At 42.5% G+C, this 23,773-nt stretch overlaps 1 protein-coding gene across 1 annotated transcript in view; it reads left to right on the plus strand.

Annotated features, from left to right (window-relative positions):
* Positions 1-3,264: 3,264 nt before the first annotated feature.
* The window catches only part of nrg3a (neuregulin 3a), a 536,209-nt gene continuing 515,700 nt past the window's right edge, over positions 3,265-23,773 (plus strand). Inside the window, exon 1 of the mRNA XM_033642364.2 lies at positions 3,265-5,655. Within this exon, the coding sequence (XP_033498255.2) occupies positions 4,935-5,655 (721 nt within the window). The 5' untranslated portion in view covers positions 3,265-4,934. The remainder of the gene's footprint in view (positions 5,656-23,773) is intronic.

Raw genomic sequence — 23,773 nt, forward strand, 5'->3', positions numbered from 1 at the left:
GCTACAATCAGTTTCACAGCTGTGTTTTCATGTTATCATTGACTGGAGGAGAAGATAGGTTTGCATTTAATTCGTGCCCCTGTGGCTGTTTGCCAGCGCCATTATTGATGATTCCTTCCAAACACCACAGTGTCGTGATGGCTGCTTTAACAGACTCATGCTGCTATTTGAATGTCACAGGATTGAAAGAGGTGTGAAAACCAACAACATCCCTTGAGTCTCCCCACGGGACCAGTTGAAGGATTCCCCTACAGGCAGATGGCTATCTGCATGACTTTATGTGGGTGTGTGTCTGTCTCGTGATGCTATCACATCCTGGTAGACACACTTTCAAACACGTCCACAAAGATAAAGTCACAGTACAACAGGGGAAACAGTGCACGCTTTTACACCGAGCATCTTAAAGGTTGTTTTACACACTGCTGTACGCTGTTAAATTGATTTGAACCCAGGCTGGGTTTACTGAGGCTCAACCATTCAAACTGCCTGATTAACATAATAGTCAAAGTAAGCAGTGATGCGAAACTCAAAATATTATTAGGCTTTTGTCTTCTGTCTGTTTTGCCTCCACACTAGTTCCTCTTGACTTACGGGCCTATTAATTATTTCATTTCCTCTCTGCATATGTTTTAACTTCTCCTCAATTCACTTCTTTCCCTCACTGGAATGGAATTTTATTAGAAGAGCAGGGTATACAGTAAAGATACGGAGGAGTGGATATGAGATATCCACAGCAGAGTTGAAATGAAAAAAGACATTCAAAGAAAAAAGATAATGCCTGATGGTTGAAGAGTTCATACAGATACAAATTCACTTTCAAGGTGTCCAGGCAAATTACTAAACACCACACTCAATACATTAAAGAGAGGAACTGCCGCACACAGAGTCTGGCTCACAGGATGTAGAAGAAGTCTATCACCAGCCGCCCATTTCAAATGGTAATTCATTCATTCGTTTTCTGGAGCTGCTTATCCTGGTGCAGGGTCACAGGGGTGCTGGAGCCTATCCCAGCTGTCATTAGGCGAGAGGTGGGGTACATCTGGATAGGTCGCCTGACTATCACAGGCCTGACACACAGAGACAGACAACCATTTGCACTTACATTCGCAACTATGGGCAATTTAGAGTCACCAGTTAAGCTAAGGTGCATGTCTGTGGATTGTGGGAGGAAGCTGGAGCACCTGAAGAGAACATGCAACACAGATGGGGTTGCCCAGCCAGTGGAGGAGGCTAACTATTTCAAATGGCAACACACACTCCCCATCACCACATGTCGCCAGACCTGCCTTCACACTCTGTTTTAGCACTATGCAACTCCCAAGCTGGCAACCTGCATGCTAAAACATTTTTAATGTTTTATGTGATTTTTTTATTTGCAGAGATTTAGTAACTCCAATTCCAGGGCTCGTCTCCCCATGAAAATATTATTCCTGGCACTATTTTGCAAGAGCACCATCGCACCTTCCTGGGCTTAGTGACGCACAGCACTATTGTGAGTTGCACCTGTGGGTGTGACCAAAAATTAGGCTACATGGAAATAAATCACGGCTATTTTTGAACTCTAATTTTCATGTATCATTATTGTAGGCCTAAAGTGATTCTTACATTATCTATTTGTAAAAAATGAATAACCTAGATGGCCTGGAGCCTTTTCCCTTAATGTTGCAGAACAAAAAGAGCAGAGGCTTGTGTTGAGTCTCCTTAGCAAAGCTGGTTGTGGACTCCAAATTCAGAGAGGAAAAGTATTGGAGAAAAATATTAAATTTAATAGTGCATAAACAGATTTTTTTACTTTTGCTGCAAGGTATCAAATATTCATAAATGCCATCACAGCAGAGAAGCCACCTAATGGTAAAACATATTAATGATTAGATCTGTTAGTAATATTGATAAACAAATCCAGAATTAATAAGCCAGTGTTACCTCTAGTATAAGGCTCAAATATATTTTGTGGCTCTGAACAGATTTAATTATTTTCATGGACTCAAAATGGCTCCTCTGGTAGTAAAGCTTGCTGACCCCCGGTTTAAACAAATACAAACAATCCTACACATTTTTATTTATTTATTTATTTAATTTTTGCAGAATTATAATGGGTTCAGTCAGACCTCTCACCATTGCTGGAACAGCATGAGATTCATCATTTCCAGACCAAGTTGAAAACTTCTTGGTATTTATTTGAAAAATAAAATAAAATAAAATAAATGAGCAAGTGGAAGTGTGAGCAATGTGTTGTCATTTTCTTAATTGACAAGAGAGTCAATGAACAACACTAATGATGTGTGGTTAAAAGGCGTCAATCCATGTGATTCGACCCAACATGTTCCAGTGTAAATGCATTAAAATCCCATTAGATACATCAGTATGACAGATATCAATATGAGGAAGCTACGAACACATGTAATACATTAATAGACCAAAAAGAAAACAAGGACGAAAGACAGAAAGAAGGTTCTACTGTAGAAATTATTTATTACATAGAAAGAAATTGCAATGCAATATTGCAAAAATGCAACATATATCTCATATAAGGGAACTATTCATACAAGTATAGTAGAACCAAAACGCAAGATTGTAGTAGTTTAATACGAGGGTCTCAAGAACAAAATAAAGAAGGTTTTATGTGCTATATTAAAAAACCCTAAGTATAAAGCTATATTTGGAAAGAGCAGAGGATTACAGTTAAATCAAAGGCAGTTTGACACATATACATGCATTTTTTATGGCCTTGCGATTCTGACCAAGTTCCAGCGTATTGAGGTGAATACTAAACACGGCATTAAATACTCTTAAATTTTGTCTTTGGTCTGATAATCCATCCCTCCTTCCTCCTTTATTCCCAGTCCCCTCGGTGATGCCATACAGTGGGCGGGGCCGCGTGAGTGACGGCTCCTGCATTGTGCCTTTGCTCTGATCCGTCTGGGACTCGTGCTTCTCGCTGGTAACTGCCTCATCTGCCGCTGCAGAGCTCTCTCTCCCTCTCCCCCCACCCACTCTCATTATCTTTATCTGTACACACACCTCCACTCCTCTTCTCCCTTTTTTCCCCCTAGTTTTCTGTATGCATTCTGCATCTTTACTCACTCCCCTCCCTGCTAACGGAGGTGGGCAAGCTTCCCAGTGCTGGTGCATCTAGCAGGTGCAGCCTCTTTCTCTCCTCCTCCTCCCTCCCTGTCTCTCTTTCTCTCCTCCCTTGCTCTGCCACTGTGCACACTCCGCTCTGTCTGTGCCTGCGTTTTTTTCCCCCCCTTCTCATTCGTTCTCTGTCTCTCGGTGGCGGCAGCTCAGGGAGGCAGCTGTATGTGCGTCTGCATAACAATTGCCACAGGTAAAGACAGCTGCATCGTCGGATGTTGCCAACCCCACAGGGGGTTAGGGAGCCTTTGCTGCTGCGGTTGCAAGTTCTCATCCCAGCGCGGGGTGCACATTTCTAATCATCTCCAAGAAAGCATCCTGGAGGGGAAGGACGAGCAGAGGATCCCAGCAACCCGACCAACAAATCACAAGCTGATTCGAAAGAGCACGGGCTTTCAGGGACTGAGGAGAAAACACCACTCAGAGAGAGAGAAGAGAGAATCAGGGGGATATTTTTAAACATTGTAGCCTCCTGTTTGTGTTTCTGCTTGTCTCTTGCTTTCTACTCTTTCTGTTTCAATCATTTTCATCCACTCCCTGCCTTTCGTCCTTTTCCTCTCTCATTTTATCTGTCTGTGGCGGAATGTTCCCTGCAAATAGATGAGAAGAGGCTTTCTGTGCGCTTGCTGCAGTATTAACGGACAGTGTACTGAGACAGCAGGGCGCTGAGCGGACAGCTTGGGGAAATCTGATCCACAGCCGGCTGGAGAAGGAGCAGGATCACGCGTCGCAGTTGCAGATTTATCCGCCCTGTGATACCACTGCGCGACAACACCCCTCATTCTTTTCTTTTTTTTTACCCTCTCCCTCTCTCAGTCCTCATCTGAAGTGTTGCTTTTTGACTGGATCAGGAACACTAATTGGATTCTACTGCTTTTTTCAGTCTCACTGGAATTTAGAGCACACCATAAAGTGGGTTTGGATCCAAAGAGTGAAAAATAAAAATATCCTCAGTAAAGGAAAGGCTAGTTGAAAAAGCAACACGCGCAAAGATAGCGGATAATCCAAGGAGAGTGTTCGACACAGGCATAAACGACAGATCTCTCGCTCTCTTTCAGTAACGAAAGAGACAGATTTTGGGAGCTGAGGGACGCTGACTCGGCTAAAGCTTTTGGAACAGGCTGCATTGAGAAACATCTTTCATTTTTTTGGTCCTGCACAGGGTGGGGAGGTAACAAGACCCACCCTGCAAGTTTCACTCCCCTGATTAGACAATACTGTCCCGTCGTGGATCGTGCTTGGAGGGGACATATTTGCATGTTCAGTGGAAATAGCTGTGGATTTTTGCTGCAGTGACATCCGAGCACTGATGCCACAGATTCCTCACATGCACAGATGTAAAGCTGTTCCTTCCCACCCATCTCTCCCTCCCGTTCCTCTTTCTCCCTCTTAGAAGCATCTTCTTCTTCTTCTTCTCCTCCCCTGGTTTACCCTACTGTGAACGTTCTTGAAGTTCACTGTGACTTCAGTTGGACATCGGGAGTTGGGCAGGACTAAACACGGACTAATCGGACGATTATCCGTCTACGCCAGCTCTCCCATTTCTCACTGGGTGTCTCTGTGTGTGAGTGTGTGTGCTTGTGTGTTTGTGGTTGCGTGTCTGCATGTACCTCCTGCACCCCTCCCCTTCTCTCTATCCTTGGATTACATATTTGTGTACGTGTTATTGAGCGTCCGATTCCCGTGAAGTCTTTTTGTATCCATCTCTCCACCTTTCCCGTTGTCTCTTCTCGTTATCCGGCATTGTTGGGAACCTTTCTGCCATGTGCTACCGATGCTTATCACAGGGTTAACCCTCAATGAGCCATAACGGACGGCAGGGAAGGATGAGCGAGTGTTCTGGGGCAGCTGTTTCCGGGGCGGTGATCCTGGAGGAACCTGAGGGTTCGGGGGCTTCAGGGGGCCGTGGCGAGGGCCAGGCCCAGGAGCAGGGTCCCCTTCGCTGTGCAGTTTGGCCTCGCCAGCAGACATGGCTGTGTGTGGTCCCCTTACTTATCGGTTTCATTGGCCTTGGATTGAGCCTGATGCTGTTGAAATGGATTGTCGTTGGTACAGTGCGGGATTATGTGCCAACAGATCTGGTGGATGCTAATCGAATAGGCCAGGATCCTATCTTCCTCTCCAAGCCAAGCGGGATTCCCAAAAGTCCTGATACTACCACCACAACTACCCCTACAGTTGATGGCGGGAACCCTACACCTAGAACTGTAACTGTTGCGAAAGGTAGAACTCGTTCCACCGCTACCACCACGACTATAAACCCTAGAGGTGGAGGAGCCTCGGGTAGCCAGGTAACCCCTCGGAATCCTGTAAATCGTAATGGACGTGGACCTTCAGGTTTTACTACAACCACTGCAGCACCACGGACAACCTTCGTAATTGGAGCCGCAACTTCTAGCCCCTCACCGTCCAATCCAACTGTACTCCATGACTCTACGCAGATGTGGACGCTGGAGCATACTACTACTGAGACGGTCTCCACCACGCTCACCACGCGTACACACGGCCACCGCAAAACACGTGAGTCACTTGCGTCAGTGACGCTTGCTTTGTGTTCTTGCACACTCAGAATTTAAAGAGCAGTTTTGTTTTGTGGTTTGAAATATCAATGGAGACGTACAACCATCTTTTGTGTTTGAGAACTTCGTGGCTTGGCTCGGTTGGTATTCCACAGGTGTGTTGCCATTTTACTGGCTGAAGAGTGTCATTGGTTTGTCTGTTGGTTGGCTTTTTCTCATCAGCGCTGATATTTGAGTTTAGTGCTGACAATGTTGAAATTTTACATGTTTCCTCAAGACCATTTGGCTTGCAGCTAACATGTATATTTCACACTCATGGAGGCTAGAATTGCAGAAACGTAATCGATAGCATTGATGGGTACAGGAAAGGCTATGTGAACTCTTGCAGGACACAATAATCAATCTTTCTGCTGTGCTTGAGCTGTTTCATTGGCGCATCACGTGCAGCACTGTGGGATTGTCTTCAGCAACATAGAATGAGTACATACAGTGGGCTACAACTTTGGCCTGAATCTATCACCAAATGTAACTCGATGGCTGAGCCTATGCCCACTGATGAAGGTCCTTGCATTTGCAATATTATGAACTGGGTTTCTGTGGCGACATTCCAAGGAAAAATCACAAGCTGCGCACAGTAATTAGTAATCTACCCTCACACACCGAAACATAGATACACACACTATCTATGCTGTGCTAACCCTTTCATCTCGCCAGCTGCAAGGCTCATAAAATGAGCTGATATAAATAAATTCTGGTTTCAAAGCTTAGTCTGCAAACAAACACATTGCAATTACTGTTTATTGCCGTATGTGTCACCAAAGAGAAACAGAGAACTTCAAGATTGCAACTTTAATCAGAAAATGTATATATGGCAGTTGGTGTTATATGAGTAATGTTAGCATTAGATCAAATTTCAACATCAATCATGTATTTATAAAAATACAATGTGGAGTATAACGAGTGCAGTGTCATTTAGGTGATATTTCTGTGATGAGGAGGCATCAGAGAATAATAAGAACAATAACTTTGACATCAGCATGTAGACATACACTGGTATATGTGCACTAACTTGTTTTATTTACTTGCTGCAAACTCAAAGCTTCAAAGTTGGAATAATGAGGTGTTGTTTTGCTCCTGGAAACCTCTGAACCCATTTGATGCTTATAATGTTGTGACACTAACAAGCTGACTGAGGCCCAAATAAACTGATTATTTGTTGTATCTGGACTGACTTGAAAAGAAAAATGCTCTTATTCATCCGTTAATGAATGCTGACTCTTCTGCTTGTGTTTTCGCCATCTCTGTCCTTGACTCGAGTCATGCTATGCACACATGCTATTGATTGGTGCTACAGGCATTTTCTTGCAGCGATCAATTACACACACACACACACTGGGTAGGTACACACATCTTCCACCATGATAAATCTCTCTGCTCTCAAAATGGTGTCACGTTATGTGCCGGACTTTGCTCCGCTTGTGATGTCCGTGTCTGATCCAGGCCTGGGCCCACACAGACAGACAGGTTATATTTTTAACAATGTGACCTCATGCTCTTTCCTATGTCTGCAGATGCAAAAAAAGGCTCAGCAAGTCAGCAGCATTTGATGAAAACAGGTGGCGCAGGCATCTCATGTACTGTCAGTTTACTCTTGTACTTTCAGGTAATTTTATATTCACAGTGTCATGGTATTATACCACTTAATGTTAAGGTCTGGACCAATTATGATACATGCTGCATGTCATGGATTCATTTGCACTGACATAAATGGTTCTGTAGTGGCATTAAAGCTTGAGAGTTGTTGCTATACTCATCATATAGCCTGGTGTAGTGTGTAATTTACATGAAGGTTGCCATTTATTCAATTATTCATAATTACATGATGGCAGTCATGTATTAAATCATTGATAAACTAAATCAACCCACTCCACCTGCTGTGGCTCGTCTGCTTGACTGCAAAGGTGCGGCCGCTCCTTTGTGTCCGTGATAATGAAAACGTCCCCCGATTACACCAGAGACCAGGGAATGCTCCCACAGATAATTAGAAACATAGGGGAAAAATTTTGTATCATTTCATTACCAGGAGGAAAAATGGGGGCCATTCATCATCATCCTTTCTTTTATTAATTAACCATTAAAAAAAAGAATGTAATTTCTCCTGCAAATGCTCATGAAAACCATTAAGCCTCGCTGATAGATATCCAAGGGAAAATGTCACTCCTTTTCCGGCTCGCCTGAGAAAGTTCTGCCGCTACAGAACTGCCGAGTCGTTCGATAATCCCAAACACCCTTCACCCTCCCACCCCCTCTATTCTACCACCCACATGCTGGTTTGATTTGAAAAGGCCATCATTTTCACATTAACTATCCATAATGTGTGAATGTGTTATGCGGTATTACTGAATTGCCTGTGTTGGCTTGTGCTCAGAAATGGAGAAAATTCTATTAATTTAAGTATAGTAGGCCATCTGTGTGCTCTTATTGATGCTGTCCCTGTCTCTGTGGGTCACAAAATACAGATAGACATAGATTATATCTCACATTGGGCTTCTCACTGTTCTGCTCCAGTTTACAGAGTTCAGAAGTGGAGTGAGCTGTTGGCTAAGTGTTTTGGGCTATTGTAAGTTGTAAATATCCCCTAACACAGTTTATAACCTTTTGTCCCGATGACTCAACCTCTTCATTGCCATCCAAGCACTGGAAGTGCTGCAACTGCTAGTCAGCTCTTTTTTTCCTATGCAGAAAATGAATAGCACTTTTACCCCCTAGAACCCCTGGTGTAGTTTAGCCTTCGTGGTATTTGGTGACATTCTAGCTTGTCTAACTGTCAAAAAGTCAAGATCTGACAACTATAGGATGATATGATAGTTGAGACGTCTTACTGCTAGCAAATGTCACTTGGAAAACATGATTGACGTATCTAAATCGGTTGGACCTCATGAAATCTCCCCGTGCTCTGTGCTGCAGAATGAAGCCAAGATCTGGGAAAGATGATACCATTATAGGGAGCCAAGTGACCCCTGCACTGCAGGGCAGAATGTCAGGTGATGCATCAGCGATAATGTCAGTTGGATCAAGTGAACTGAAAAACGGATCCGTGCCCTTATTCGTCACCCCTCTGAACATTACAAGTAATGATCATTAATGCAGTAGTGCTACATATAAACTGGAATATAAATGAATAATGAATGAGAAATTGAGAGAGAGGATTGGAAATATTTCTGTCTCAAGGTTCATGAGCGTTCACATAATTTAAGACTTGAACTCCTTGTAAACTGCTGCACAGGAGATGATGCACCATAGAAATGACATTGTATTTATTTCAATTATAAAGGCACTAATTGTCATATGATATGTTACGAATAATAACAGAGGAACAATTTAAAGAAACTGACATGGCCGCTAGATTCTGGTTCATAATTATAGATTAACACATGATTTTTAGGTCCGTGCTTCAGAAGATGTTCGGCTGCAGTCTGGGGTCTTTGTCTCCATGCTGAGCCACTCACTGGGATTAGGTTTCAGTCAGACAGTGGCCATGAAACCTAAATCCAGATTAACAGGCCATCACCATGACGGTGGAAGCAACAGAATTACATTAGCCCACCTATCAGTCATACAAACTCTACATGGGCTTACAAGCAGCCTGACTGCTGAAGGATTGCTCTGATAGATGGTCTGTGGTGGGATGTTTTTCATGGTATGATGCCAAGGTGACATGTTTAGGGGACAATTTTCTCGTAGCTGTGTTTCAGTATCTCTCATTGGTACTTAAACAAGGTATGAGGATGTGCTTTATGCGTGCATTAATGACACAATCACACAATAAAATGGTGCAGATTGCTGATTTTTTGACAACAGCATAGCGTTAGGATGTTCTGATCTTTTCTTAAAGTCTATGGCATATCATTCTGAGTCATGCACTTTCATGCTTTAAAAAACACAAAAGAAGAAATGTATCAGGTGAAGTATAAACTCTCATACTGACAACTGCACTGACAGTCTAACACACAGTTTCCACCAAGACAAGTTTTGTATTACAGGGATAAACTTTTCTCAACTCTTCGGGGAAAAAATGACTTCTTTGCATCAGCCAAAACTCTTTACGAGGATGTTATTCTTTATGATCAGTATATGGCTAAAAATCTGCTGAAAGCCAGGATGACTGGGGGCTGAGATCAGCAAAATAGCCTGATCCAACAGTCACTGGGCATCTGGAATAAAAAGCACTGGTTCAACAATTTGCATGTCTTACAAGCCTTAGGAGGCTCCTATACTTTATCAAACAAGTCGGGATGTAATGATTCATCAGTCTGGATCGGTTTACCAGTGATCAGTGATCCAATATTATCAATGCAAAGTTAAAACATAGATACATATGATCCAGGCCCAAACTTTTGTTTGATATGCATTCTTAATTTCCTCTAGCTATTTGGGATCAGTAGGAATGGATAAATATAAAAACTTAACATTGTCAATGATAATTAAGTCCCAGTGTCTTCAAATGATTACTGTCTGCTGTCTTAGCTTGCTACTGTTGCTAAAAATGTTGCCATATCAATCTACAAACATCATTAATCATAAATAAACTAGTTCCAACCATTAAATGTGATCAGGTTTTGGACTTTGTCTAATTTTGTGTTGGGATCGGCTGCAGACTGGCTTGGCGAAGATGGCTGCCATTTTGTTTCTACTTGGATTAGTGTATTGTGGTCTACCACTAGATGGTACAAAAAAGTGTCCATGAACGAAGACAATGGGTCAGTCAGTGGGTAAGTTAAGTAAAATAAGTATAAGTATAGGGTCAAGTAAACCCAAAATGATGTCCTCATATGAGGACACAGGGTCTCCTAAAGATATGCCTTTATTTTGGAAATTCCCATGGCACATTTGTGTTATCATTTCCGTCCAAGCACACCTTCTTCCTAAACATTCAAACACGTGCTAGCTGCCCACTGACAGGCAGAAAGCTGAAAGCAGCCGAGAAATCTGATATTGTCTCGTATTGATTGCATGCCCCTCAACTGAATCAAGTCGAAACAGTCTCGTAGCAGACTTTGTGCCATCAGCAAATATTGTATTATTGTCCGAAGAATCGATATATCGTTTCGCGATGAAACTTGTGATTTACACCCCTACAAACTAGGCCTTCTCTTGGCTAGTTTGATAATACACATGACCCACTCTGTGACACTTTGAACGCCATCATTGTCTGTGTGTCTCAGCCCCTTCTATCTCATCGCATTAGCACAAGGTGATTGGCTGTACACATGTAAGCTACCCAGCCAATATTTCTATTTGGGGCCCATATGGGTTGTAAATGGGCTGGAGAATGGGCCCTGTATGGTATTGCCCACAGGTTCTATAATGGCCCCATGCTGATTGCCCACATGGCTGATTTTACCCAAGAGGGCTCCAGATAAGACCCCCATATTGCACCCATGGAAAATCCCACATAGGACCCATTTTTCAACCTGTTTACTACCGACATAATCCCGACATGCACATGTTGTCTGGGCACTGTGTGTTTGGATGGTTTCAGTGTGAAGTCAAACATGTCTACTAGCTAGGTCATGGCCATGATCACCCAACTTGACCATCTAGAAAGCATATATGTTGTGTAATCTGATACAGGCACAATTGTGCTCAAGAAGTTTTGAACCAATGGACATATATCCATAGCAAAAGCATAGATATAAATTATTATTGAAGTTATTATCAACCCCCTAATAATTGATGAGTCTCCATCAGTTGCTTCTACGTCTGTTTCATTGGAAAATTGTCTTAAAAACACATCTGTATATTCTTAGTTTTGTCATTTCAGTTCATCTACCACACACAAAAAAAAAAATCACTTTGGCTTTCATCACGGCTGGCCAACACTGAGGGCATCAGTGTACACGGTTGTGTTGCACTAATCATCTCATAGGGAGAGATTTTAGGCTTTAAACCAGATTTTAGGTTTTAAACAAGATTGTAGAGTTCACAATCTTTGCACTTGGATTAGTTCTCTGTGAGCTGCTTAGTAACAAGTTCCCTATGGGCTTTTTCTATGTATGCATGTGTGCGTGTGTGCACGCCGTCCACGCACACACTTGCACACATGTGCACACTCGTGTCCACAGCAGCATACATCTTTATGTGTGTCTATACGTGTCCAATGTGTGTGACCCAGCTGTGACCTCTTGTGTGAATGAGAGCTGAAATCAGCACCATCCTTGAAGTCTGATTGCTTCCTTGCAGCTGAAAGAGCTTTTTAGGACAAAATTACAGCTTTTGGGAGGAAGCAATATGTGGAAGAAATGATGACTGAAATATGTCATATCTAAATTGCAACACTTGATAGCATAAGTGAAAGAGGGGTCACTGAACCTGCATACATATTCATGATTATTGAATTCACATTAAGGCAGGATCTTGAAATAATGCATGACTGTTGATCAGAGTCACTTAACGCTGCGGTAGGCATTTTCATTTTTATGCCACTGGCCATAAATCCCAGAATAGACTTTGAGCATGTTGTAATGTAAGTGGACTGAGAGAATACTACTCTTCTGCACTTCTTTTTTGCTCTGTTGTCAGGTTTTAGAAAATCTAGCCCATGGTGGGAGACTTTGGCCAATCACAGGTCATTTAAGAGATAGGACGTTCCTATTGGCTGTTCTACAAATGCAGATGTGGGGAAAGTTACTATTCCAGCATTGATAAGACCTGCTAACACCGCAAAGCAACCCAGAAAAGGAGGATGGACTTATCAAAAAGAGAGTCTGGCAGTAAATGAAATAAAACACGCCAGTATCAGTGAAGCATTTCAGAGACTAAGTTAAAAAAAAACCTGGTAATAGTTTCTGCTAACCAGTGGCTCACAGCTGCAGCTTCATGTTAACAATTATGTAGCCACTGTTAACTACTGTCGTGTAGTGTGGCCACTGCCTCATTCCATGTCGCTACAGACCACTTCGTCAGGAGGAGAGCAAGCAGCAGCTCTGGAGATGGACCACCAGTCAGTAGCTGCAGCACCCCAAATCTAGGCAGCGCAAACCCCAGCTACAGGGGAGCAGACAGTACCAACTCTCCACCGGCTTAGAAAACTTTCTGTTGCTGCTGTTACACAGATAAGACAGATTGGCTGAATTTGAGCCTACAAGCTCCCAAGCTGCTGCCAGTTCTCCTCCAAAAGAAGTCCACAGCGACGAGGACCAAGGTCAAGTGACTGTGAGGCTAATTCTTGTCTAATTTGTGGTTTGATACACAGAGAAAGAGAGAGCAGGACAAGAAGGGGCTGAGTGAATGGAACACTGGGTTACTGTATGAAGCACATGTACATATGCCCACGGTCGTCTGGTGAAGGTGTTGTAGGACAGATTTTTGCCCAGCCTAGCTTTAAAAATGTCCACCTTTAAAGTTGAATTTTACCTAAAAGTTGTTGAGAAATTCTGCAGAGTGGTAAAATAATTCAGAATTCAGGGGCTCCAAAAGTCAGAGCCTTCATTTATTTTATTTTTTTTACTTTAATGTAATTTAATTTAATATAATTAATTTTGTTTTATTTTATTTTACTTAATTTTAATTCTGGGTTAATTCTGTGCTTGTATGTTGCCTTTTCTTAAATAAAGTTATGTTTAATCAAATTGTGTTAAACTTGGATCAATCCTCGCTTTTAAGACTTTCATCATAAACTAAAATTAGTTGTTGTGACTTACATTTTTTTACAGTGTATTCTTCTCTAGTTCATAAATTCTGTAGTAAACCATGATGCACAGTTATAGGGCTCTTGAATGAATTTCAAACACAACTTGGCCTGTAATGCATACCCATCCCAAGGGTCTTGTAATCAAAATGTCTGGGAACCTCGCGGTTGCTTTTCCATTCATGTAAATGATAAATTCCCACACATTCCCATTCCTCATGTTCCACTTCATTTCAGTGCCAAGATAACTTAAAACCAATCACACGAGTTGTTCCGACAACATCAAGGCATATTTGTAATTTACATTACACTTCAGTGTGTCTTCGATGCAGTTGTTGCTGCTGTGGTCCACTACCCGAATGCATCAAAAGCAGTCATGCCGTCCCGATTAGAGGTTCAATTTGGAAAAGATGCTGTGAGAATAAAGTTTAACGTCACTTTGATTCATTCTGATGAAATGTCTTGCAGGGGGAAGAGTGATGAAATATTAATGGTGCAAAAGAGAAACATGTTCAATATGTAGCGGAAAGTGTAAATAATTGAAGATGGCCCTTTGACGAATTATCCCACGCTGAGCAATTCCCGGTGCATGCATATTCCTTCAGTGAATGAAGGTGTTCAGGGTGTCTTCGTTCCCCACGCTGGGTGAGATTGTTTTCGGAGGTTGAAAAGAAAGTCGAAAGGTGTTATTTTTTGAGACTTTTTGGAAAATTGCTTCACGACTGCCAAGGTTGAAATTCTCCATCTGCCTCTCTTCTCTCATTTTCTCTGCTGTTCTCCCTCCCCGCCCCGGCACATCTATCAGCCCGGTCCAGATGATGATGAAGTACAAAGTGGTTAAATGCTGCTGCTAACTTCAGAGGGGCTTTTAATAATGAATTCAGGTTTAAGCTGCCTTGATTAGATGAGGCTTGCTCCATTTCATTGCAGCCAGTGGCGGAGAAGGTGGCGGCTGACGAGATGTAAGAGGAGTTAATTCCTTTTCTGGGATTCACCTGCCCTGCGCCGGCTCTCAGGAGGAGGCTGCCACCTGCTAGCTAACTGCTCCAGTGTCCCCGTTCTCTGAGGTGTTCGTCTGTGGCTGCTCATGGGAAATGAGGTTCTTGTTGAGACAATAAAGACTGCTTTGGCTGAACCTTCAGATGGCTTACTAAAACAGCAAGGGCACTTATATTAACAGCACAGGGTATTGTGACAGCTGGAGAAACCTGTAAATACGCCTCAGCCCAACTCATGACATCATCACTTGGTTACATGCCAAACCCTTATTATCTGCTCTGACTTAACCTTTTCAAAGATTAATTTCATAACTTACTTGGCATTTAACAGGCAGCTGTCAGGCATACATTCATCGTCTCGTGGGGTGTAAGAATATTATGAATAGACAGACACTCTCTGTGTTGTGCACATATATTTGATATGGAGGTTTTCTTTAAACTCAAGTTGAATCACCCGTTTTGAGACTGAGTGAGTGAGCAGCAACTAATCCATAAATCTCTTGTCTTTACCCAGAAAGATTTCATAACACAGGATGTAAATTAGGCCTCAAACCTAATATTTTGTTTCTAAATTTTATGATACATCAGGGAGCATATTCGAAACACGTATTGATTTTTGTGGGTTATTAAATAAGAAAGGTTTCCAAAGAGGCAATAATCTACAGCCCCCTCCTCTCACAGCCCACCTTTGGCTTTCTCTCTCTTATTAAATCTGTCAGCTGGCCTACAGCTGCAAACCATTTAACACAAGTAAGCAAATAAATACCAGACTGTTATGAGTTCAACCATAGCCAACAGCTAGTGTTGCAGCTTGTTTCAGAGGAGGAGCATGGGTCGTGACAAATAGGGGCAGGAAACTCCGACTACCCAGCTGAACTGTGGATGCATAAGAAAATGTATTAAAATGCTGAAAATGACTGCATCTTCCTGACAAGTGACTTGTGTCATGCCAATGATGGCACAGTCAGGAGGAAAGATGGAAGTCATGGTGCAATGTTAAAACACCATGACAAAAGTGTCTGACTTTGACACCAGAGACTGTTGTTCCATTTCTTTCAGTTAACAGTGGTTCATTGTGACCAAAACCACAATCCTGTCCTATCATAACCAAGTAGTTTTAGGGTGCTCTCAGCCCTAGAGTTGTCTTGCTTTGGTCTGAATCAGGGACTCATGTTGTTCCAAAGTTGTATAATTGCCTAGAGTTGGTTCGTGTTCTCACGGCAGCATTTACAAGAGGACCAGATCAAATGCCTTGTGTGAGAAAGCTGCTCTTGATTGGTCAGAATTTCCATGTGGGAAAAATCCAGGAAGTAAAGCAAACGTTGAAGAAGAGTACACTTGCAAGATAAATGTGACACTTTCTAATGTCACAATGGAGGGACAACTACGCAGGTTGATTTTAGCACTGCTCATCGTGGACTATATTGCTGTCATTGTTCATTTTAGTCAAACCATACAGTTTGAAAACGAGGCGCGGCTCCAACTAGAAAACAATGTTCTGATGCATTGGATGTGCTGAATGTGCATATTAAGGCAGTACAGGAGGAGGTGCACATTAATAATCCTCCAGGACTGTAACATGCTCATGTTTAACCCAAACAATGTGTCATGTGACTGCAGTTGCTTCACATCCAGGTCGGAACACGTTCTCACCACAAACAAACGTCACCAGAGTTCCTTTGGAACCGGACTGAGACCACCTCTTCAAGAAGGTCTCGGTCCGGTTGTTTTGGTGTGTTCACACCTGCCCAAACGAACCACACGTAGGGGTCAAACAAACTTGAGTTTGATTGAACTGAACCAACCAGGGCAGGTGTGAAAGCACCCTTAGCTACCTAAACTAACCAGACCTGCAGGTTGTAGGTCCAAGATAAGAAAACAGTCATATGGTAGACTTTGGGTCTGTAGCAAGAATGTGCACACTACTGTACATGTAGGATAGCTTGCAACTTTAAAGGCAATGCCTCAAATGTAAATAAATATTTCAAAAGTCTTTGGTCACTTTAAAAGACTCCATTAGCATGAAGTTACCATTCTCCATTGTAAATTAAATTTTGGTTCTCTCAAAATCCTTTAGAAAAGCAGATCATGTATTATACCATGCACAATGTGTCAGCTGACATATGCAGACATCATATTTAGTTCATATGGGCCAACTGACACAGTTTGACCTCTCCTAGTTTTTTGGAGCATAAAATATTCACCACTGATGCATTGGTCTGAAGAAAAGCCTCTCCCCCTGCCTTCTGCTTATTATGCTCCTGGCACCTGGCAGTAAACAATGCTATTAGTGAAGATAAAATGCTTAGACAGTGGTTATTTAACCCCAGTGTACACAGAGCTAGCAGGGAGCCCAACAATTCAGGCCTGTTCCAGTTCTGCTCCAATGTGATTTTTTTTTTCAATGGCTGAGCTGTATGATTGAATTTTTTTTTCCTTCTCTACCATCCCTCTCTCTTTTCATGTCTCTCATTGCCTGTCTCTCAAGGTCAGCCTGTCTGATTCATATTACCGGTCCTCCCCCTGCTGCTGATGTTGACTGGACCCAGGAGTGTCATTCAGAGTGGTTGTATACAAGAGAACTCTCAAAAGTTAGTTATCCTTTCCAACAATGGGAGCATTTGCATTTTTTTAGTCAATTCAACAAACGAATAAAAGTGAAGTTAACATCCCTTGTTCAGTGGCTGCAGTAACTTCCTTTGAACCCATTCAGCCAGCACAGACAGTGGTGCTGTGTTGTGGTAGAACCTAACATAAGTACATTAACTTAAATGGGCTCAATGCAAATTTCAGTAGACATACATTGTCTGCACATGGTTCTCAACATGGAGGTGGCTGAGCTGGCGGCTAGTAGCTAACGGTGCAAACTTCATGAGCATCGCTGAACAATGGCAACAGTGCTAAGAAAGGTATGGTGATAGCCAGGAGGGTTGGTGCTTCGCTTCTGTGAGGACGCAGTCATGATATCAGTGGTAACCGACTTATAAGCACAATGCCAAGCAGCGGTGATGAGCTCGCCAGTGGGATACACATGCACTAACATGTACACACATCCAGATTGGCCTACCTCAACAAGAAGCTTACATGGGAACCTTTAAATACTTTACTCAAGTACAGTATTGAAGTGTTTATGTACTTCTATTTTAACAGTTTTCAGAGGGAAATATAGGACTTTAGATAGTAGACTTTACACGCATTGTGATAAGTTCATAAAAGAAAAAATACCAATTGTATATAAAACTGTTAAAATTAGCTCCCCAACAACCGAAACACCATTAAAATGGAGTTAATGCATCAGTAATAATAACCCACAATAAATGAAAACATAACACTCTGAATTGGGCCATTCTGCGCAAGGTATGCTTTTATTTTGGTACAATTTGGTAGATTTATTCAAAAGTTATTATCCCCAAGATTTCCGGGATCTGCCCATTGGTCCAACAGCCCATTATTCCGACAGCCCATTGGTCCGACAACCCATTGTTCCGACCATATTAAACCCATTGTTCCAAAGTCCCGTTGTTCCGAAATCATCATGATGCCCTGTGGTTAAGGTCTGGTTAGGTTTAGGCACAAAAACCACTTGGTTAGGGTCAGGAAAAGATCATGGTGTGGGTTAATGTGAAAAGGAAAGTGGCAAACACATAAGCTGTGAGCCTGCTCCGCCTCAAGCTTTTCCCAGCTGATCCAGAGCCGGTCGCGGCGCACCATCAAGGTAGAAATACGCCCGCCGGGAGCCGTTCAGCACCGCAGAGAGCTACCCACACAACTCCAACCACAGAGCTAATAACAGGAGGTTATGGTGTTTCATTCTCTCCTCTCTATGACACTTGTATCTCGACCAGTAGCCTACTTTTGTTGCATTGCTGATCCTCTATGGTACACAAATACAGTATAGCCTAGTATAAGCACATATCGGAACAACGGGACATGGACCCAGATTTCCTCCCTGGTTGATTTCCCGACAGTGGTGGTTACTGGTGACAATGGCAAAAGCATTTTAATAATACAGGTGCCAGAGTTTTGTTTAAAAACTGTATTTAACACTGGAGGCAGCAAACACAACTGGCTATTACATCATAAATGCGTCAAAGGAAGAGCATCATAAAGGACTGTAGACCATCAACAATGCTGTCTGTGCCAGAGCAACCACACTAGAAATTTTATCACCGTTAACAGAAGTTTGTCTTTCTATGCTTTCAGCAATCACCAACTGTGGTTTGGTTGAAATAACCCTCTTACTCACTTAGATGTGAAAATATACTGGATCTATACACACTAAGTACTGTTCATTTAAATGAAGTCTGGTGTGTTTGGCGATAGTGATTTTGGGGCTCTCTGTAAGGATACTTTCCATGATGCTGTCAGACACTTGTAACAATATTTTTAGCCTGTCAGTGGCAAAACAAGCACGTTTGATGGACGTACATGACGGTTTGCTATTGTCCTGAGTGGTTACATAGCAGGCTGATCTGCAGCTATGGGCTACAGCCCTGTTGCTCAATAGAGAGACCAATTTCAAAAATTGTTGTTCCCATTAGTCACTGAGAAACAAAAACATCAGGTCCAGGTTCAAAACACCAAAGCTACCCTGTGATTGAAGGATTTGAATATGTTTTCCAGTGACTCAGTAGCGTAAGTGTTTTAACACTACTGTTTGTGTAAATGATCTTTTGAATTGAGGGCCTGACTAAAGAGCACCTCAAGCTAATCTAACAAATCCGTTTTCCTGGACATTAATTTTGACATCAGCACCAGCAAGAGATCCTCCCTCTCGGTTAGTAATGCCTCTTTGTATGTGGGTGTGTCAGCGTCTGGTGGCACATTTTTCACGCGCGCATTATACGAGCCACCTCAGCCATCCTCTGCCCTGTAAGACATGTAAGAGATATTGATCCCAATGTGATTGTATCCTGGTCCTTTCGCCACTCAGCAGTTTAGCAGGCGGCCCTGCGAGCGAGCGGCCCTGCACTTGGGCGTGGGTTCTGATTATCCCGAGCTCGCTGCATTTTGCCGCGGTTATTTTTAGCTTCAAAGATTGTTGCCAGCTTCTCTCTGGGAGGCTGTGTGGAGCTGGCTTTTCTGGTGGAGGCCTTTGAGCTGACAGCGCTGGAGGAAATAGAACAAAGAAGCACAGTGGAGACAGTCGAGACGGAGACTTTAGTGTCAGTGGAAGATGGTTTTATTTTGGAAACATTACAGTTTGGGAGGATTTAGAATGTTAAGCTTAGAGAAAAATTATTTCCTGTGTTGTGTTTGTTTTGGGGATGCTGCCATTGTACTGTATCTTATTATGCTAAGTAACAGCAATTGGAGGCCTCGGTAATGTTGGTCTAAAGATGTGGGAGGCTATTTTCCAGGAAATCAGAGCCGTTAAACCGCACATTGCTTATTATGTTACCACATAGGAGGTTTCCAGAGGAAATAGGAAGCTTTCCAGAAGGTCGCTTTCACCTTGATGGAAAACACACCTCAATCACACACACACACAAAAACATGTTGGTACTTTCAGCTCTGTCCTTGAGGCAGATGGTTACATCATTTCTCTTTTGGGGCCTGGCATGGAGCATGTGTTTGTCCGTGTTTGTCTAGACGGTATCTGTAGCTTCAGTAAGAACCCAGTATTTATTATTCTGTCAACATGTTTCACTATATATCTCTGTCCCGCCATGTTTCCCCCCAGTCTTTTAATAAATCTGTTAATCTTTCTACGTATAAAATGCTGGATTGTATATTTTTAAAAAAGCCCATGGTAACATCTTCAAATTGTTTTTCAAACATGACACAGATAAAAGCAGCAATTCCTCACATTTCCACAAGCTGTACCCAGAAAATATTTGGCATCCTCCTGTGAGAACGACTTCAATGTTCATCAAAATCCTTGTCGATTAGTTTCCTGTCAGTCAAATAATTGTTTTAGCAGAAATGTCCTTCATCACTCTCAACCTGTTCTCTCTTGTACTGTTTCTTTCTTTTTCTCCCTGACTTCTGGACACTCCTGACAGCTGTCTCACAGAGACTTTCTGTGACGAGCCTGGCAAACTGGTGGGTTGTCTGTCTGGATATGTGTTTCTGAAAAAGACACAGATCTACTGATGACAGGTGGACTCCCTTGCTTTCTCTCTCCAGGCGGTGTGACTCAGGATTTGGGGACAAAGGGAGATGGAAGAAAAACTTAATACAAAGTATTGTACGAGCATCATATAAGCAATGCAGGAGACGGAGGCGGAAATGTGGGGTTTGAGTAAAGTGCAAAAGGTGAGGATGAAATAAATGGAGGCAGAAATGGAGGAGAGGGGAAGTAAAAACAGAATAATAGGGAGGAAGAAATGCATTGAGGGGACAGGAGGAGAAACGGCTGGAGGAAACCTTTCCACTGGGGCGAGATGAAGGCAAAAAGGAAACCAGCCTTTCTCATCCATCTAGCAACACTGAGCTCTCCCTTCATTCTCCCTCCATCTTCTCCTCTCTGCCCACTCAGTTCATTTACATTTACATTACACCCAGCTGGAGTTGATTTGGTGGCAAGTGATGGATGGTGAGGTTCTAATGCTGTTTATAGAAATGGGCTCAGGGGGTTAGCAGTGTCAGCTGTTTGCAAGGTGGCGAGCGCGGCCTGGTACAATATGGTTTGCTTGTTAGCCACTAAACTGCTAGATGCAGAGGTGGCACATGTATTTGAGGCTTATCACAGTAACTAGCTAGTTAGCATATTCAGCATACGCCTGACAATGTAACAAGATGGCCTGCAGTTGTTTACCCACTACGATGTTTTATAAAGCTCTATTTGACCTCGGCTGGTTTTACAGTCGTGCCTTATAAATTTATGCAGGCAGGGATTATCCCCCTGAACAATAGATGAGCTTTTGGCATCCATATGATCACCAATATCATAATGTTGTTATACTAATTTAAAAAATAGGCCCTATATTATCTGATAACCATTAATTTCATTAAAGACATTAAACCATAAATTATCGTTAACAGCACGCTGCTGTAATTTGCAGAGTTGTGTGTGTGTGTGAGTGAGAGAGAGAGCCAGACATGGCTGATCCAGGCAGGATTAATATCACTGGGTGCATCTGTGACACACAAAAATGACCCAACCTACCCCGTAGAAAGCAATGCTGTCAGAACAGTGTGTAATACCAGATAGTGGTTCATGCTAGAGAGGAAGAGGGGAAAAAAACATCCCTGTGATCTCCCTCGGATCACTGCTCAGACCTCACACAATAGCCCCTGCTGCTATGATGTAACACATTATTACTGAACTCTATAGTTTCCTTTTTATTGTTGTACTAAAGCAAAAACAGTGAACTAAAAACAGTTAATTTGTTATTCTGTGTGAATTTTTTCTGGTCTCCCACTTACAGATGCAGTTTGGTTTTAGCAGGAGCAGTGTAGTAATCATGTGAGCTCTTTTAAAGGGAGGATCAACTGTTGACCAGAGCTGGTAGTGAATGCACCCTGCAGGGTCGTTGTCTTTGTCTAAATCTCTCGTTTTCCTCCCAGATTCAGCCATTATTTAGCAGTCAGCTTGGAAAGTGGTTAGATATAGCTATCCAGGTAAAACTCCTCCCAGCTTGTGTGTGTGTGGCATACGCTCTGTGCACGGGGTGTTGCTAAAGTAGGTATGCATTTCTGTATGAGTCAAGTAAATGAAGACGAAGGGCTGTGGAGGATGCGTTGTGACAGCACTGTAGAGAGAGTGCAGGAATGTGTTAATAAAAGGAAACAGTAGGAACAGAGAGGAGAGTAAACCTTAAAAAGTCCATCAATCCATCCCTTTTCTAGACCAGCCCTTACTGTCCTGGGTTATAGGGGGCTGATGCATATCCCAGCGTGGGACTCTGTGAGAGGCAGGGAACACTGTGGGTGTCTCACCAGGATATCACAGGTGAAAATGCATTCAGACTTAAGACATTTTTACACAGAGATCATGCTATAGGGCCGCTACAAAGTCCCCTCTTCATGCCGATTTTTTTACACAAAATCAAGTGACGCCGCCATCATGCCACTGCAGTGTTTCATTTAAGATTGCATGCCGACATTGCAGAATCAAAAGTGGGATGTTGGTTGTTACATTTAACACAACAGTGTCAGCCTCTAGTGTGACATAAAATACACGTGTCAGCAGCTCTTTTTAAACAATAACAAAGGCATAAGATGGAAACAACAATCATTTTCCTTCTCTGTTATTCTGTCCTCTACTCAGAGGTTAAGGATCTCTCGGACTACATTGATTTCCCAATTTGCAGGCATTCTTGGCTGCTGTTCTTTTTCTATGAGTTAGCCGCTAACTGCTAACAGCTACTTTTAAAATCTCCCACAGTGGGTTGCAGGCATAACACGTTGTCAAGACATACACCTATGCTGCTCATGATCCCGTCCTGTCAGCTGTTACACAGCTATACAGGCATCATTTTCGATTCGTTACTACCTCTGTCTCACTCAGAGGTGAGACAACTTTGTCCTTCCATTCCACACTACTACCTTTTATGTAGAACTGCAAGGCGGCATAAGGTTGTGAAATTCCAGCTTGAAGAGGAAGTGTAACATGGGCTTTAGATTTACACCTACACTCAAGTGTTTCCAGTTCAGCTAATCTGCATGTGTTTGGGCTGTGGGAGGAAAGTAGAGCACCCATAGAAAAGCCATGAGAAAGGACCTGCAAAAGACAGGTTGGGTTGATTGCAAAATCAAGGACTCCATGCTGTGAATCACCAAACAGAATGCTCACAGTGAACACACGAGCTGTTTACTGTATTTAGAGTATGTTTAGTGCCATTCTTTAATGTTAGATTCCAGTTTTTACCACAGCAGCTGCAGGACTCTATGGCAATGTCATTCAATCCACCACTTTTGCCCAGACTGTAATATTTCAACCATTATTGGATGTATTGCTGTGAAACTTGGCACAAAAATCCATAGTCCCCTGTGGATAAATCCTAATGGCTTTGGTGAACCCTGCTGTTTCATCTAAAACCACTAAGAGGTCAAAGTTTACACTTGTCCGGTGAAATAACTCAGCATCTTTCATATGGAATAAGACATTTATGGTTCCTTCAGTCGTCCCCTGGCTTCTTTCTGCCATCACCATAAGGTTGACATTTGTGGTTTTGAGTAAAATGTCTCAATAACACTTGGATGGATAACTGTTATATATAGTAATGGCATTAGTTTTCCCCCCAGGATGATCTCTAATAACTTTGGTGACCCTTTCACTTTCCATGTAGTGCTGTCATCATACCTGCAAAAATGAAGACATTCCCATTAGCAAGCCTCGGCTGTACTTTGTGTTGAGTGCTAATTAGCATCTATCTTAGCATGCTAACATGCACAGTCTTGTTTTAAGTATACATGTTTGATGATGATGACTGAATGGCAGCTACACTGAGGGTTAGACGTGTTGCAGTGTATGCTGTGCTGCT

This window comes from Epinephelus lanceolatus, chromosome 17, assembly GCF_041903045.1.
Source record: "Epinephelus lanceolatus isolate andai-2023 chromosome 17, ASM4190304v1, whole genome shotgun sequence".
NCBI classification, from domain to species: domain Eukaryota; kingdom Metazoa; phylum Chordata; class Actinopteri; order Perciformes; family Serranidae; genus Epinephelus; species Epinephelus lanceolatus.